At 34.3% G+C, this 17,527-nt stretch overlaps 1 protein-coding gene across 2 annotated transcripts in view; it reads right to left on the bottom strand.

Moving 5' to 3' along the window:
* Nucleotides 1–16,210, bottom strand: part of Pp2C1 (protein phosphatase 2C) — a 90,699-nt gene extending 74,489 nt beyond the window's left edge. Inside the window, exon 1 of one of the 2 annotated variants that reach the window (XM_090410385.1) lies at nt 15,886–16,210. In XM_090410385.1, coding sequence (XP_090266511.1) covers nt 15,886–16,189 — 304 coding nt within the window. In that variant the 5' untranslated portion in view covers nt 16,190–16,210. Of the gene's footprint in view, nt 1–15,460; nt 15,643–15,885 lie in introns of those variants that run through there. The other variant, XM_090410386.1, reaches the window with a different exon arrangement.
* Between the last annotated feature and the right edge of the window lie 1,317 nt (nt 16,211–17,527).

The following is a 17,527-nucleotide window of genomic DNA, read 5'->3' as shown; positions in this document are numbered from 1 at the left end:
ATGTCAGAAAAATTAATCATGTAAGATTCTAATCTCAGCAGACATAACATTTTCTTCAAGATTACATATCTAAAGTAACTGAACCTTTGCTACTATTTTACACTAAAATGAATGGGTATGTTCCCCAAGTGATTTACATTCTGTAACAGCTGTCTTGCGAACGATTTATGAAATAAATTATTTGAAATATCTGCAGATTGATTAGGTCTAAACCCCCCCCCCCCCAAAAAAAGAAGACTATGAAATGCATATGCACCTTTTCTTTGAAAATAATTCAAATCCTCTTTTTCAAGATAATTGTATGATTTAATTTCTAATTTTTCGATAATGAAAGTGAAACTGATCATGATAAATTAAGTCATTATTTAGGCATAAGTAATGTATAAGCATGTAAACGAAATGTCAGTATTTCTGTTAGGATATAGGTAATCAACAATCGAAAAGGAAACAAGACATTCTTGACATATTCTGCACTACAGCCTGAGGCACTTTAGTGTTCTCCCCTTTCTTCTCAATAGCACTGAGAGTAATAAGCCTTCAACTTTTCCTCCAGCTAAGAGGATATTACCGAGTATTTATAAGACAGATTATTTCAGAAATAGCTTCCAGCAGCAGAAGTAATATTTAGATTTTTTTAAAAGAAAACCAAACAAAAATAATACTACTGAACTTTCTTTTGTGTGGTATGCACATAAACAATTTTGCATGGTGAAAATATAGCATATTATTTCTAAAATTTCACATAATTTCAGCGGATAGTAGAACAGCTGGTTTTAGATTGCAAATAAATAGAACAGAATTAGAAGCTTCACGGTACAATCTGATTGCCGTATATCTATTGTCAAAATGGTAAAATGAAGTAATTGATTTTGAATACTGTCTAGAAAAGCTTTCAAACCTGTATAGATATTTAGAGTAGTTATGCAATTGAGTTCCAGGAGAGAATAAGGAGGTGGGGGGGGGGGGAGAGCATCAGAAAATCTTCAAAATGAGCAAAAATTTTGAATCATTCAATTGATTCATTTTTTATTAATCAAAAATATGTGAAAAATTAAATTTTTCACATATTTTCAACATATCTACGAGGATATGCATTACATATTATCATAATATGCATAATACAAATAAATAAATAAATAAAAGACCAAGGCGAAGAATCACTTCTAAAATATCATTGGATATAAATTTTTGATACCAAAAAGACACAATCGGAAACCGAGTAATGCAATTTAGCATTTTAACATTTTTTTTTATTTTGTCTTTATGAATAACAAAAAATCGTTTCTAAAACTGAAATGTGATGATCCATATAATGCTATTTGGCTAGAAACGAAAGCAAAAAGGACATATTTATTTCAATAAATATTCTTTAAACATATAAATATTTGACATAATATTTTCGAACCAAACATTTGAAAATTCTGAAATTCGAAAAAAAAATTATTCAATTATAATATGTAAAGTGAAAGAACAATCAGTGCAACTCTTCCGGTGCACTGATCTGTAGAATAAAATACACAAAATTTACTATCACTAAATAGATTCATTGCAAAAGCTGATCAGTGGTCATTTCAGGATTGATTTTTTTCACATATGTGAAATTCATTTCAATTTTTGGGAAGAGACACAATAAATCATTTTAGAGACAAGAAAGGTCAAATAACTTAGGACAGTAAATGAAATTCTAAGCAACACAATAGACGTAAAGACAGGGGGACACAAAGGTCACTCAGCAACAGTTAATCCATTAATGGCTATAGAATAGCTGTAACGAGATTAACGGCAGAGGAAGGTAATGGCATGATAAAAGGTAGAATGCCGACGAAGTTTTGATCCATGAAAAAAGCTAGGAAGAGCTGACTATATCATTCACATCAGCCGGTTGGGAGGTTAAAACTGCTAGAACACTAAGAATTTGACCTGCTATGCCATCTGTACATCTTTTCAAAGGTGTATCTATTTTGAACACACACCCGGACTATTAATGTGAATATGGTGCAACGTTTATGCATCGAAAAGTATCCTCTTCATGAAATATTAGTATATTGTGTTTACTTTTAGGAATCACGCAAAGTCTGGAAACAAATGCAAAAATATGATAGTGGCGACTGCCATTTAGTGAGTGAGCACCACACACCGTGAATATTTGCCCCTGTACACACATATATATGCATTATTTATCAAATAATGATCAATCCAGACAAAAGGTTGCAAAACCTACAGCATGACAATGTCAAGTGGAGAAGAGGCTAAGGAAAAAGGACAGATACAGGTTTAAGTCCTTACGACAAAAAAAAAAAAGCAGAAGTAGATAAAATGAAAGTATGATGAAGTCAGTTTACTTAGTTTGAAGCTTAACTGTATATGGATATTGCTCAGCAGCTACTTGCGTTTTCACATACTTAGAAAAAAGCAAAGGAATGATAATGGACAGTTCAGCACAGAAAAAGGTTTAAGGGAGAAACAACACAGACATCTAGGGATGTGATGTTTGTGACAGGAAAGGTCAGAGGTGAGTCATTCAAAGAAGAAAAATCTGATCTTATTTTTTGAAGATATGAAAACTGTTCAAAAGTGAGTAGTGATGTGAGGCAAGATCTTTCCAAGAAATTAGGAAGTACAGTGTTTTGGTCCCTATGGAAGTTAAGAAGTTTTATATTTTGAGAAAAGGTTTGATAAAGAACATTTATGGATTTTGTAGGAATTGGTTGTAAAAAAAGAAAATGTTCAGTCTAATCGACTGAACATTTACATGTCAAACCAACTATTAATAGATCAGTGAGAATGAATTTATCCACTAAAAGATAAAAACTATATTTTGAGATATCCTTTATTTTATTTTCAGTCATTTCTAAAAAATAATAAAGTTAAAAGTCATTGTACCAATCAGATAATGAACTCTTGTAAATTTACTTAACACTTTGTGTGAAATAATAAATTTAGTTTAATCCTTTTTTTTTTTTTTTTTTTTTTTTATTAAATTACTCTAGATTTAGAGAAAGATGTTGAAAGTTTATTTTTCACTTGATTAGACTATAATAAATTTAGTTTAATCCTTTATCCAAGTGTGAGCAAAACAAGTTTGCACCTGAAAATATCTTCAAGACTGAATATAGTGTTGTGCTACCTTACTGGGGTAAGGTAGTACAACACTGGGCCACTCGTAGCAAAGGTGGACCAAGCTAACATCACTCCTATCCCAGTATCTCCCATAATGCAAAACACATATCTCCTTGTGAATATGTATAATGTTATGCATTAAGGGATTGGCAACTACCCAGACTAGTTTCAACCTTTATTGAGGTCTCTTCAGTGGGAGCCAAGCCCAGAGGTGGAGATCCCAGGCAGAAGCAATAGCGAGGTCATCTTTACCTATAGGAGTTGCCAAAAAGTGTGGCACCTTTTTTTTATTAAATTATTCTGGATTTAGAGAAAGATGTTGAAAGTTTATTTTTCACTTGGTTAGACAATAATAAATTTAGTTTAATCCTTTATCCAAGTGTGAGCAAGCCAAGTTTGCGACTGAAAATATCTTCAGGACTGAATATGGTGTTGTATTACCTTACTCCAGTAAGGTAGTACAACACTGGGCAACTCGTAGCAAAAGGTTAACTTTGTGTGAAAACATTAAGGGGAATCTGAAAGAATAGCACAATCCACATTTAAACAAGGAGACATACTGCAAAAAATTAAAATTAATTCATTAAATTTAATTAAGATTTAATTTTAAAAAAGTATATATCTCGAATTTTCAAATATTATAGGGGGGGTGAAAGATTAACTTTATTTTAGAAGAAAATTTTGAAACAATTGACCTATAATATGTGATGCTTGATTCAACATTTTCTTTTTGTAGATTAAATTAAAAAATTGAAAAAGAAAAAAAAACATATCTTTACAAATAGCTCTTGTGACATAATCTGCAAGCAAATAAATAGGGAAGGAATTAACTGACCTCAACGCATAAAAAAAAAAAAGTGGATCAAACACGGTCCAAATGAAATAAGACAGATCATATGAAAATTGATAATGGGAGTTGGTTGAACTGTTTGATTTATATATACATAAAACAGTAAGTAATCCAACGAGTTAAGCTTCTAGAGTTTGCTTTCCAAAATCCATCCATCCATCCATAGGACATCATATGCCATATGGTCACTCCACTCCTCAGTGATGTGCCACACCAATCCTTGTCAGGTGGTCTGGTTGTTATGCTTTTCTGGAAGCTTCAAATCTCTAAAGCCAGTCACACCATCCATCTCACTGAGAATCTACCTCTTCCTCTTTTCCAAAACAGTAATAGAAGGTAAAAGGACTTTACCTTCTATTACTGTTTTGAAAATTGCTCTTATCATTCTTTCAACGTGTCCAAAATGTTTCAGCTTTCTTCTGTCAATATTCTTAAGGAGCCTTAAAGTGTTACAGATTCTTTCTAGCACCAATCCATTTCTCTGCCATTCAGCCCTCACAAGTCTGCTGTAATACCAGATCTGAAAAGCAGCTTTCCTTTTCCTATCAACCAAGTTTCACATCCATAAGTTGCTATTGAAAAATCAGCTGCACCCTTGCAGATTTTTGACAAGTCTCTGACTACTGTTTTAGCTATTCATAGTTTTTTCTGAAGTCCTCTAAATACCAATTATTATACTAATAATGGATCCCAGCTATTCGAACATGCTAACTTCCTCAATTATTTCGCTGTTAAGGTATAGTACACCCACACTTTAGAGAGCTTTGCTTGGAGACTTGCCAAAAATAGTCGATTCATGCTGAAGGGGAGAAAGAAATGAAGGACATACGAATTGGTTGCCAACAAGCGAAAAAAATCACGTGCTTTATGTGTAAAATTTTCCAACTGTTATACAAGCAAAATAAGTTAATTTTCAGACATGTAATAATAAACAACTCATCCCACAAAACGGATTGATCACCCTGTTATCGGAATGGATTCTCCTTCTGTTGACATGCACAGAAGTGTCTCGAATCTGTGTGCATACTATACACCCATTTCTCATGAGCTTTCCTGTCTATATTTTCTTTGAGAATCACAATGTTTTGTCGTGCTAGGGTTGAGTTTAAGTTCTCTGTTATTGCCGATCTCATTAATTCTTTTAAGGATTTGTGCTAGTTCTTCCTTGTTATTATTACAAAGTAGTACTGAATCATCATAAAGAATACAGTATTCCTTTGATTATTGATCTATTTGCCACCTATCCTAATTCCTGTCTTAATTCAATGATGTCCTTAGCACAGATACTAAACAGGTGAGGAAAATGTAGGCACCTTTGCCAAACTTCCCTGCCTACCTGAAGCAAATCAGTTAATTCAACACCTGTGCGTACCATGACTACTTGCTCACTGAGCAAGTTAATATCAACCTGATAACGTTTTGAGAAAAACCCATTATTTTCATTACCTCCCATAATTTCATATGCTGAACACAGTCAAAAGATTTAGAGTAGTCTATGAAACAGATTATTAAAAGGGAATCTGAACTTTTTATACTTCTCAATGATCTGTCTAAGGCAAAGGATCTCTAGTACCCTTTAATAAAACCACAGACGGGAGGTTTCAGATATGTGCACAGTAGACCAGATGGTCTTATCAAGACTCTAAAATTGAACAAAAACCACACTACTGTGATCAAAAACACATGTCAAAATTATAACTTCCTCTAGTTAGAGATGCAAATTTTAATGGTAATAAGCGTATACAAATTTATAAAACAGACCAACTTTTCAGTCTGCACGGTTAGCCTAGTGGCTATGCGCTTCGCAACCATATGCCTGGGGAAGGAGTGTCCTAGGTTCGATTCCCGTCGTTGACGTGAGGAGCTGAAGGATCTTCCTCAGCCATAGCCAAGTTAGCCAGTCTTGGGCGTGGACAGCAGGGCTTTTTCCCCAGTTTATTATGGGGTTTTTCATCCCGCAAAGCAGGCAAACTGGCCTTGAGAACTTAACACTACAGGCCATAGGATACACCGGGGCATAAGGCTGACCACCTTATCTTGTAAACGGAGTGAGGTCCGATGATCAATGGACCCTCGATGCCGCAAGGTAAAAGAGAGTATAAGGAAGAAGATGAAGAAGACCAACCTTTCAATATATATATATATAGATACCCTTGAAAAAGTGGTTAAATTAGGTAGTATTTGAATGTGTCCCCAGAGTTTGAAGAACAAACAGGATAGGAGTGAAATGTTTTACTGGATGAACAGAGTTATAAAGCAAGAGATCTATAAGATGATGTGGAAAGAATAGTGAGAATAAGAGTGAGAGGGGTTGTGAAATATATAAAGTGTAGATTCAAAAAATTTACAAGTATTATGCAGAAAGTGATAAACCATGAAAACTAAAAATGATCCAAAAGAATTTTTATCATCATGCTGCAAGTAAAAACAATGAACGTGGAAGAATAGCTTTCTGACTGCAGATGATATTGTAATGTCAAAAAGCTAATGAGATTGTTCAGTTAATAAGTGCTCACTTTGATAAGAGACATCAACCAGGTGTATGTAACATGGTACACAGTGCTGCTACTACAACATTGGATGAAGGATATAGGGAGAATAGGGATGCATGAGAAATGAAGTTGAAGAGCTGTTGCATTATCTGGATAAGAATTCAGCAATAGGGACAGATGAAATATCAGCATATATACTAAAGGAATGTTTAGCCAAATTGGCTAGGTCTTTGACATGTTTGTATAACTTTTTAGAGTCTCAGCTCAGGAATGATACCACAGGAACGTATGATAGTTCCATTGTACAAAGGTGATACAAAAGACGGATGTATCTAACTGGCAACCTATCAGATAGTGAAGATTTTAGAAAAGTTGGTAAGAACTTGCATACAGAAATGGGTAGACACACAAACTATACTACGCAAAGAGCAGCATGGGTTTACTAAAGGAGGGTCATATTTTAGCAATTTGCTCATTTTATAAATGCTATGTTCTCCCCAGGACCTTTTGAATGGGCAAACTGCCTGGCTGGTTTTACTGACCACCCGGCTAATTAATGTTGTGAATTGACATGGCTAAATAATGAGCAAGAATGGAAAAATAATTTAAGACATTTTTTAATTATAGTGATGAGAAATCGAACTGGAGAGTCTCGAGACCAGCTCAATTTCTTGCATTGTAAGCCGATCTCGAGAGCTTTTGTTATCCACTTCGATGCACACCAATTCATACATGGAAGAAGACAAAAATCGGGATCTCAAATACAACAGTACCGGTTGCAAAGAAGATCTTTTACGAAAGAGACATAATTTTGATGTTTGAAAGAAATAAATTGTGAAAATTGAGTGAATTTGAATCAAAGGCAAAAATCGATGTTAAAAATCTACATTTATTTTTCTTAATAATAGTTTTTGTCCAAAGATCATGAATCAAGTATTTAATATTTTATTTTGTAAAAGAAAATAGGCTTGCGCATCAAATATAGTTGTGATCTCGGGGAATTTTCAAAACTCTCGAGGACTATGACATCAATCTTGAGTGATACCAATTCCCAATCCTAGTAATTAATACTTAGAAATAGTAAAATTGTGACATAACGCACATTATGTGTCTCGGGTATTGCCATCAGTGCACAATTCAGTGATTTGTTCCGATTAATTTAATAACAATGATATTTTGTATTTATTAAATTACCCCATAATGAGTAAAAAGTCAAGTCAGAAAACCACACTCTGAAGTTATTTTAAGAAAGATGAAACCGATAAGCACAGTAGTGAAGACACCAAGCCAACAACAGAATCGTTGATTTCTGCTGCGTCTCTTTCAAATATAAAACGTGCTTCTAAAGACTGCTTATCGGGTATTAACAGTGAGTGGTTTAAAAAAATTCCATTGGTTAGTGGTGAAAGATAAGGGAATGATGTGTTCCACATGTATGAAATATGGTAAGAGACAACCCACAAACAAGGAAGTGATCTGGATAACTATGCAATGCACAAGACTTCGAAAAGAAAGCTTGGTTAACCATGAACAAAGCAAGTTACACAGATTCTTGTTCAGATATAATTGAAAAACGTATGCTAGAAGAAACTGGAATAGGGCAAATTGAAAAATCAATTTCGAATAACTTGCAGAGAGATGCTTTTCTGGGAGCTTTAAGATCTATGTATTGGTTAGCGAAAAATCAGTTACCACATTATTTGAAAAATTGCTTGAGCATTGCAAGGCTATGTTCCTGCTTAGAACATCTTAACATTGGAAAAAATGCACATTATACCTCAGAAAGAATAATGCAAGAGTTGACTGATATTTTAGCATCAGAAATTAGATCTGAAATACTGAAAAATATACATTCTGCAGATTATTTCGGTGTTTTATGTGATGAAACTACAGACATCTCAATTTTAAAACAGCTGATTTTGTACATTAAATATGTTTGTCAACTTAAAAAAGAGGTCACGGTTAGTTTTGTATCAACTTGCAACATCACTGATGGCAAAGCTGAGACTATAACTAACAAAGTAATTGAAACCCTTGACAGTCTGGGCTTAAAAACTTGTAATCTGGTGGGCCTAGGATCTGATGGAGCAGCTGTCATGATTGGAAAGTAAAATGGAGTTGCAAAACTGCTCAAAGATAAAACAGATGGACTCATGGTATCAACTGTCGTGTAAACCACCGACTGGCTCTTGCTAGTGCCCAAGCAGCTGCTGAAGTGCCTTATTTAGTCATGTTTAATGATATCTTAAGACAATTGTTTTTCTTCTTCCAAAATTCCACAGTCAGGATGGCTGGTTTAACCCAAATCCAAAATATACTGAACAGTCCTCAGATTAAACTTAAAATGGCTAGTGACACTAGATGGCTGTCTCATGATTCTGCAATACAGCCTCTAAGAGAATGCATGGTGAGTGTTAGAGCTGCATTGGAAAGAGAGGCCACCGAATGAAATGATATCACAACTGAAGGTTTAAGTGAATATATCAAAACATACAATTTCGTAGCTTCACTATGATGCTTTCAGATGTGTTACTGCATTTATCCACCTTGTCTAGATCATGGCAAAGGCAAGATGTTGACTTAACTGAAACAGAGCTAGTCTCAAAAAGCTAGAAAACTATCCATCATGGAATTGAAAAACACTCCTGGCAGTCATTTTCAAAATCTTCATCAACATTTTTCAGATGAATGGTCAGCTCTTCACATTGATTATTCAGATTCTAATGTTATTACGTTTAAGACTACAATATATGATAAATACATAGGCATAGTTATTAAACACCTAGAAGCAAGATTTCCAGATATGCCAATCATTTCCTGCATTTCAAGATTTTCAATGCAGAAAGTCATGATCAATGTGAGGCTTCTGAGATCCTTTTTGATTATTATTCTAGAAATGGAAGTCCTGCAGTTTTAAACTATGAAAGTACTAAACTAGAATGGGCATCAAAAATGATTAATGGACAGTCATACAAAAATCTAGATCCAAGAAAAATTAGCAACAACGACATCAGAGCTCAAAGAGTCTTTTCCAAATTTAGCAAAACTAGCTGCTGTTGTCCTGGCCATACTTGTGAGCACAGCTGAATGTGAAAGAGGTTTATCTGCATTAAAAAGGATAAAAACCTGTATGAGAAAATCACATCAGTCAGAACACTCTAAATAATCTGATGCTGATTTCACTGAAAGGACCAGATCCAACAGATTTTAATTACGAAAAAGCTGCTGACAACTGGGCTTCTAAGAAGAGAAGAATTAATGTATAGAATTTTAAGCTGCGAGCATTACAAGGTTATTCATTACTTAATGAGAAAATAAGAAAAATCCTAGTCTTGTTCGTTATAATTACTATATAAAATATTATCCTTGTTTGAAGTAATTTCTAATAAAATTACTATTTTAATTTATGTACACCCGGCTAATTCTTCATTCCACCTGGCTGGTAAAATTTCTGGAGAGAACACTATAAATGTTATGGCTGAATTGGATAAAAGGGAATGGATACAATGACACTATTCATCATGAAGGTTATTTTCTTGATCATAAATTAGTAAATAATAATATTTGGTTTACCGATCAAGTGTTGATCAATTTTATTAACTGAACCAGCTAGTTTCGCCACACTTATCTGTTGGCATCTTCAGGGCACTTACACATAGGTTTAAACAATCTCACAATTATGTGTAACTGCAAAACTGACAAGAATAAAAAACTGACTAGAATAATTACAAATAAAATAGTATCGAACGCAAGTGAAACACGTATCGCGTGTACAAGATCAGTTAGCTGTTGCTGAGGAACTTTCTGTAGTTTGTATTAAAGTTCATTTCTTCCGTTTTTAAGGTTCTGATTAGGGTTTTCCATATCTCTGGGAGTATTAGGCCTTGGTTTCTGTTAAGGTTTACAGTAGAACGGGCGACTGTGGCTGCTTCTTTGAAAATTCTTGAATGGTAATCTTCCTCTATGTAAGGGGAACAGCTTTTGTCCCACTCGATGACATGGTTAGTTGTAGAGAAATGAGACGATAGGCCAGAAATGTCCTGTCTGTTGTTTTTGACATAGCCAATGTGCTCCTTTTGCCTGATTTCGAGGCTTCTCGAAGTCTGTCCGATGTAACTAGAGCCACATGAGCATGGAATATTATAAACTCCAGCATATTTATAGAAAGCATGATTGTCTTTTGGAGATCTTAGTAGTTTACGAATAGATTCTGTTGGTTTAAATGTTACTCTTATTTTGTGTTGTTTGAGGAGATTGGCGAGCTTGTCGGAGATGCCACTTACAAACGGAATTGCAATCGTTTTTATATATTGAATATCTTCTTGTTCTCTTTGTGGTGGTTCAGAGAAAAGAACTTTATTGACTAGTCTTCTTGGATAGCCGTTCAAGTACAGATTGTTGGAAATAAATTTTAACTCATCTTGAAGGGTCTTGTTGTCCGTTGTGATGCGAATCACTCTTTTCTTTAACATGTGTACAATGCTGAGTTTATGTGAGATGTGGTGAGAGGAGTTGAAATGTAGGTAGCGACCTGTTGCTCACTGCCTAAACTCCAATTATTTTTCTTCGAAAAATAAGATCTATAAACAATTAACAGGCTTGGCAATGGGGAGCCCACTCTCACCTTCATGTGCTGACCTCTTTATGGAAGACTTAGAAAATAAAATCTTATCGCAAATTTTTCCTAAACCTAAAATTTGGTTTAGATATGTGGACGATATCTTTATCGTATGGAACAATAACAAAAATGACATATATGATTTTCTCAAAAAGATCAACGCCTTCCATCATTCTATTAAATTCACTCTGGAACTTGAAAGAGAAAAACAACTTCCATTTTTAGACATCTTAATCAAAAAACAAATTGATGGCAGTATAAATCTATCGGTGTACAGAAAACCGACCAATACAGGTTGCTACCTACATTTCAACTCCTCTCACCACATCTCACATAAACTCAGCATTGTACACATGTTAAAGAAATGAGCAATTCGCATCACAACAGACAACAAGACCCTTCAAGATGAGTTAAAAAATTTATTTCCAACAATCTGTACTTGAACGGCTATCCAAGAAGACCAGTCAATAAAGTCCTTTTCTCTGGACCACCACAAAGAGAACAAGAAGATATTCAATATATAAAAACGATTGCAATTCCGTTTGTAAGTGGCATCTCCAACAAGCTCGCCAATCTCCTCAAACAACACAAAACAAGAGTAACATTTAAACCAATAGAATCTATTAGTAAACTACCAAGATCTCCAAAAGACAACCATCCTTTCTACAAATGTGCTGGAGTTTATAATATTCCATGCTCATGTGGCTCTAGTTACATCGGACAGACTTCGAGAAGCCTCGAAATCAGGAAAAAAGAGCACATTGGCTATGTCAAAAACAACAGACAGGACATTTCTGGCCTATCGTCTCATTTCTCTACAACTAACCATGTCATCGAGTGGGACAAAAGCTGTTCCCCTTACATAGAGGAAGATTACCATTCAAGAATTTTCAAAGAAGCAGCCATAGTCGCCCATTCTACTGTAAACCTTAACAGAAACCAAGGCCTAATACTCCCAGAGATATGGAAAACCCTAATCAGAACCTTAAAAATGGAAGAAATGAACTTTAATACAAACTACAGAAAGTTCCTCAGCAACAGCTAGCTGATCTTGTACATGCGATACGCGTTTCACTCACGTTCGATACTATTTTATGTAATTATTCTTGTCAGTTTTGCAGTTACGCATAATTGTGAGATTGTTTAAACCTACATGTAAGTGCCCTGAAGATGCCAACAGATAAGTGTGGCGAAACTAGTTGGTTCAGTTAATAAAATTGATCAACACTTGATCGGTAAACCAAATATTATTATTTACAATATGACACTGTTGGATTTTGCTAAGGCATTTATTAAAATACCATATAAAAGGCTATTGAATAAAACTAGAGTGTATGGGTGGTTTGGAATATAAACACTTGATTTCAATTTGAAAGGTATCAAAAAAGTGGTATACATTTCTCACCTCTTAACTAGTTTCCCAATAGCATCTCAGTTGAGATCAAGTCTCCTGATGCTATAACCAAACCATAAACTCTTGATCCCTATTTTACCTCAACATAAATTTAAAAATTCTGAATATTTACATTCTACGCTAATCACTGTTTCAAACATTAGAGAAAGTACTGTGGTAAGGAAATGCCATTCTAAGAAAAAGCTATTCTCTTAGTGATCCAAGTAACCTGTTTGAAATTTATCCAGATAAATAGATCATGAGATGAAGCGCATTAACGTATGAATATCTAACTCAGTGATTAGTATAAACCCATTCTTCTTCTACTTCCACCTTAGGTTCTAGATCAGTTGTAACAATGCTTGCTACAATCCATCTTTCTACGATTTTCATGGAAAGAGCTTACAACTAGTCAATTCGTTTACTGATTGTAAGGCACTTTTTGTATATTTTCTTCATTACTGATTTTATCCAAGTTTGTTTTTCCCTCAATTTTCCTTAGTCCATTTCTGTAGTTTCAGACGCATAAGTATAGACTTGACTTAGCTAAAATATTTAGATTTTTATTTTCCATATTATTTTGCTTAAACATACAGAAATCTTATTGGCCTTAAGTGACTGCTCTTTTAGTTTATTTTCTAACTTGCATCTGACTGGTTTTCTACTAATCACAAGTGTTTTGATTTTTTTTTTTTTCCCTGTTGATATATCCTTACTATATTTTAGTAAAATCTGTTGGAAATTAAATACTAGTCTTTTAAATTATCTTCTGTATCGATTACATTATTATTAAGTTGGTGGGAGAATGGAGGTATCAAATTATAGACCAAATTTCGTATACGAAACTAGGAAGATGGAAATATTATATGTGTAGGTTAGCACGGATTTGTTAAGGGGCATTCTTGTTTCAATAATCTCATTAACTTTTAAGATAAAAGTGTGGCTGATGACAGTAATGTATACACTGGAATTTTTTTAGATTTTGCAAATGCATTTGATAGAATATGCATGATAAACCGATATTTAAGCTGCAATATATGGGTTTGGATATTAAGTTGGTGGAGTGGATTGGCAATTGGTTGTGTAATAGATATCAAAGGGTCATGTATGAATCGGCAATATTATGGAAAAGGAAAGTTACCAGTGGAGTTCTACAGGGCTCTGTGCTGGGAACACTACATCACCGAAATTCAATTGTTTGCAGATGACGAAGCTGGGAAATGTTATTGAAAGTTATGCTGATGTAGTGGCTCTTCAGGAGGATCTGAATAAGCTGGGAAAGTGTGCGGGGGACACCATTCTATATGCGGAAGTATACTGGAGGAAGCACAGGATCTTTGGATTATGATGGATTGAAATTTAAAGGACATGTTGAAAATGAGATTAAGACAAACTCAGAGGATTGCTGCAATATTAAGATGAACATTAATCAGCACGATAAAATTGTAGTGATTCAATTGTATAATGCCCTGATTCGGCCATCGAACTTTAAAGGGGATGAAGATACTTTGAAGAGGGTGAAGATGTAATCTGCAGAGTCTGGCTGATTGAAGGGGAAGGGATGATATGATTGAGATGTTAAAACTCTTGAGAGGTATTTACAGGATGGAAAGATTTTTCGGATACTGGAAAATAAGGAAGGGGCAAGAACTAGAGACCAGCCCTGAAACTGTGCAAAGAAGAGGTGAATAAGAGAATGACATTTTTTTTTTTTTTTACATGGAGAGTGAATGGAATGCATTGCCTGAGCATGTTGTGAATGCTAAGAGTGTGAAAGAGTTTAAGCTTTGGTATGATAGCTATGTTACAGGAAGCAGAGATTTTACATATACATATATTACAAAAGTCTAGGGACTTTTGTAATATATGTATACTTAGTTTACATTGTAATATAATATAATGTATGTAACTGTAAATAGTATAGACCTCTAATGGCATAGACCCCCCACTTTGATTCCAGGAGTGTTGATGTAATAATAATAATATCAGATCTCAAAGGAGTTAATGACTCATTATGATGCCATATGCATAGCAGATTAGATTTACTATATTATTTTTGATTCTTATTCCACTTACTTTATCCTTTAGTTCTGTTATTATTTCATCCATTAAAAGACTGAACAGTAGTTGACTTAATGAATCAACATAATTCCTTTCTTCATTGCAATTACACACTTATTATCTTAATAAATCGCTTTTAAAAGTTTAGTATTTGTTTTTATTTTTCACTATCATATGTACTTTGTACAAAGTACATATAGTATCTTGTACTTTCACACTAGCAAATGTTTTAAATCAATCAAACTACATAAAAACTGCAGTGTTATATTTCTATTGAATTTTGTATTAGTTGTTCGATTGCAAATATTGTGTCTGTGCAAGATCTTCCAGATCTAAAGCTTGTTGTTTATCATTAATATCAGATTCATAATTCCTTGAATAAATTGTGTACAGATTTTAAAACTAGCAATAGATTAATTCCTCCATAATTATTTGTATTGGTTTTTATCTTATTTTTTGATTTTGCATTGAAATAAACCTTTTTTTTAAAAAAAAAAACACTTTCATAGTTTGGTTAACTGATAATTTTTCTTTCTTCATATTTTAAAAACTCATTCTGCATTTTATCCATTCCGGTTGTTTTTCAGAAATATTTCTAATTTTTCTTAAAATATTTTCAGTAATGGATTAATGAATCATCCTGTCAAATTTCTTTTTGTTTCATTATTGCAGTACCTTTAAAGATTCACGCATCTGAAGTGAGAAGCGTCGGAGATAATCAACATCTGTGACCAATCCCCATAAACACGCATCCTGTCAAAAAAGAAAATCTTCTAACATTTCATGTTTTCATAAAGTTACAAGATTCACCGTGAAACGTTTCTTATAATCACCAATATGCCTAATTATATTTTGCATAAATCATTCCCCATTCGTATATTACATGATATCCTATCATACCATACTCAGTGAAAGATCTCTCTTACATGCATCAATTCCATAGGACACATTTCTGCCGGATAGAGAACATCTCAAGTATAATAATGGAGTTTAATTTCCTAAATGCAAATATATACAGCATACTTAAGCTCTGATATTAAAAGTATATTAACAATATTAGGTCCGGATACGTTACATGTTATTATACACACAAAAGCTTATGTTTATTATTACTATCAAATGAAAATAATCATGAAATAAAATTATGACAAATTTATATATAACTTCAAATAAACATCATAAGCAATTGCCACACAAGTGAGACACGCTTTTGTTTTCATAACAAGAACGCGCACTGCATGATGGGAAGCCTTTGGTCCCTTACTCCCATAAGGCATTTGACTGTACATGGATAGGCTTAAGTATACGGCGGTAAAGTTTAAGATGAGGTCAGTTAAAAATAGGCACTTACCCACTTCTTTCCACATTGCATGATGTGTTGTAATAAAGCCATCTCTTATTGCCTTCAACACTTGTTCATCATTGTCAGACCAGAAATTTTTCTGATTCACAACGTAATCCATCAAATTTTCCTTTGCAAAAAGAGCAGCTTCACGTCCACCGTGTCCATCGAAAATACCAAAATATGCGTATTCCAAATCTTTTTCATCTTCAGTTTGTTGATATGCCACCACAAATGCATCTTCCATATATTTCCTCCCACCTTGATTACAATGACCGGTCACACGCAAATTTACTCCAATTTTAGGGGCCATCGCTATAGACCTTTTCTAACAGACGCACCCTTGCTTCTCCTTGATTCCATGCATGGGACGTCAGCACAAGGCAATTCGAATATTATTGGCTGGCATTGTGTGACGTTTATTACGTCACATCTACTCTCTATTACCTACCCTACTCCGGAGTACAGAGAGCAACTGAGCAGCCATTATTATTGGCTCACCTACTCTTGAAGGTAATGTTAGAGGCTAATAGTGTAGTGGTATAGATGTACTTTGTCAGGTCAGCTGAGAAAGCCCTTGCTTCAGTTAGCTGATTCCCGCTGTCGTGCTAGGTGATGTTTTCAGTGCTACGCGTCACTAAGCGAATACCCACTAAGACTGTTTCCTATGCAACCCATTACTTGCTGAAATAAGTCATAAACGGATATTGTTCAAGATATTTGACACAGTTGAATAAACACGGTAAAACTGCTAATACAGCGTAATATTATTATTAGGACTAGACACATTTGTTTCGCGAAAATCTGAAGTTCATGACATACCAAATTACAATATATATATATATATATATATATATATTTTTTTTTTTTTTCAAGCTGTCTATAGTAAGTCCAAATATACAGTATTTGATTTTACTGAAATATTGCTTTCAATTTTCTGTCGATAAAATTTCTCCCAGGTGCAATTAGTATTCTAATTTATATTCATTTCTCTTGATACTTTTTCAGGTATCAATTTATACTTATTTTCTTATAATCATTATACTGACAAAGAATCAATTAATCCCATTAAGGATAAATTGATGTTAATTGAAAAACGTTTCGATTTTTGATTAAAAAAAAATAGAACGATTACAATCGGGGCCGTACTTAAAACATTCGCACGGGGCTCTAGTTGGAGTCCCGAAAAATTAGATCCAATTTAAGGGCCCCACACAATGAGGGGGGAGGGGTGAAGCACCTCGAGAAAATCGTAAGTACTGCCCTGATGACAATATATAATTTGAAACAGCGCTTTTTAATTATTATTATTGCGGGAAACTCCATGGAGTCGACAGACTCATCGAGGGAGGCCCTAACATCATATCACGAACAACTATTCGACATTCACACAGTATCTGTCATACCTCGCCTTGAACTCATTCACGGTCATAGCACCCACAACAGACTCTGGCAGCTTATTCCACTTATTCACTACTCTCCAAATAAAAAAACCTACCTCTAACACCCCTGCTAACCACATTCTTGCTTGGCTTCCATGTATGGCCCCTGGTCCTCCCACCACCACCAGTCCTATTCTCAAAAATATCTTCTGGATTAATCTTATAGAAACCCTTCAGTAATTTGAATGTCTCAATCATATCACCCCTTT

This window comes from Typopeltis vanoorti, chromosome 20 (assembly GCF_054136105.1).
Source record: "Typopeltis vanoorti isolate ZY-2024b chromosome 20, IOZ_Tvanoo_1.0, whole genome shotgun sequence".
NCBI lineage: Eukaryota > Metazoa > Arthropoda > Arachnida > Uropygi > Thelyphonidae > Typopeltis > Typopeltis vanoorti.
The sequence above is the reverse complement of the archived record's forward strand: the minus strand, read 5'-3'. Positions and strand labels throughout refer to the sequence as shown.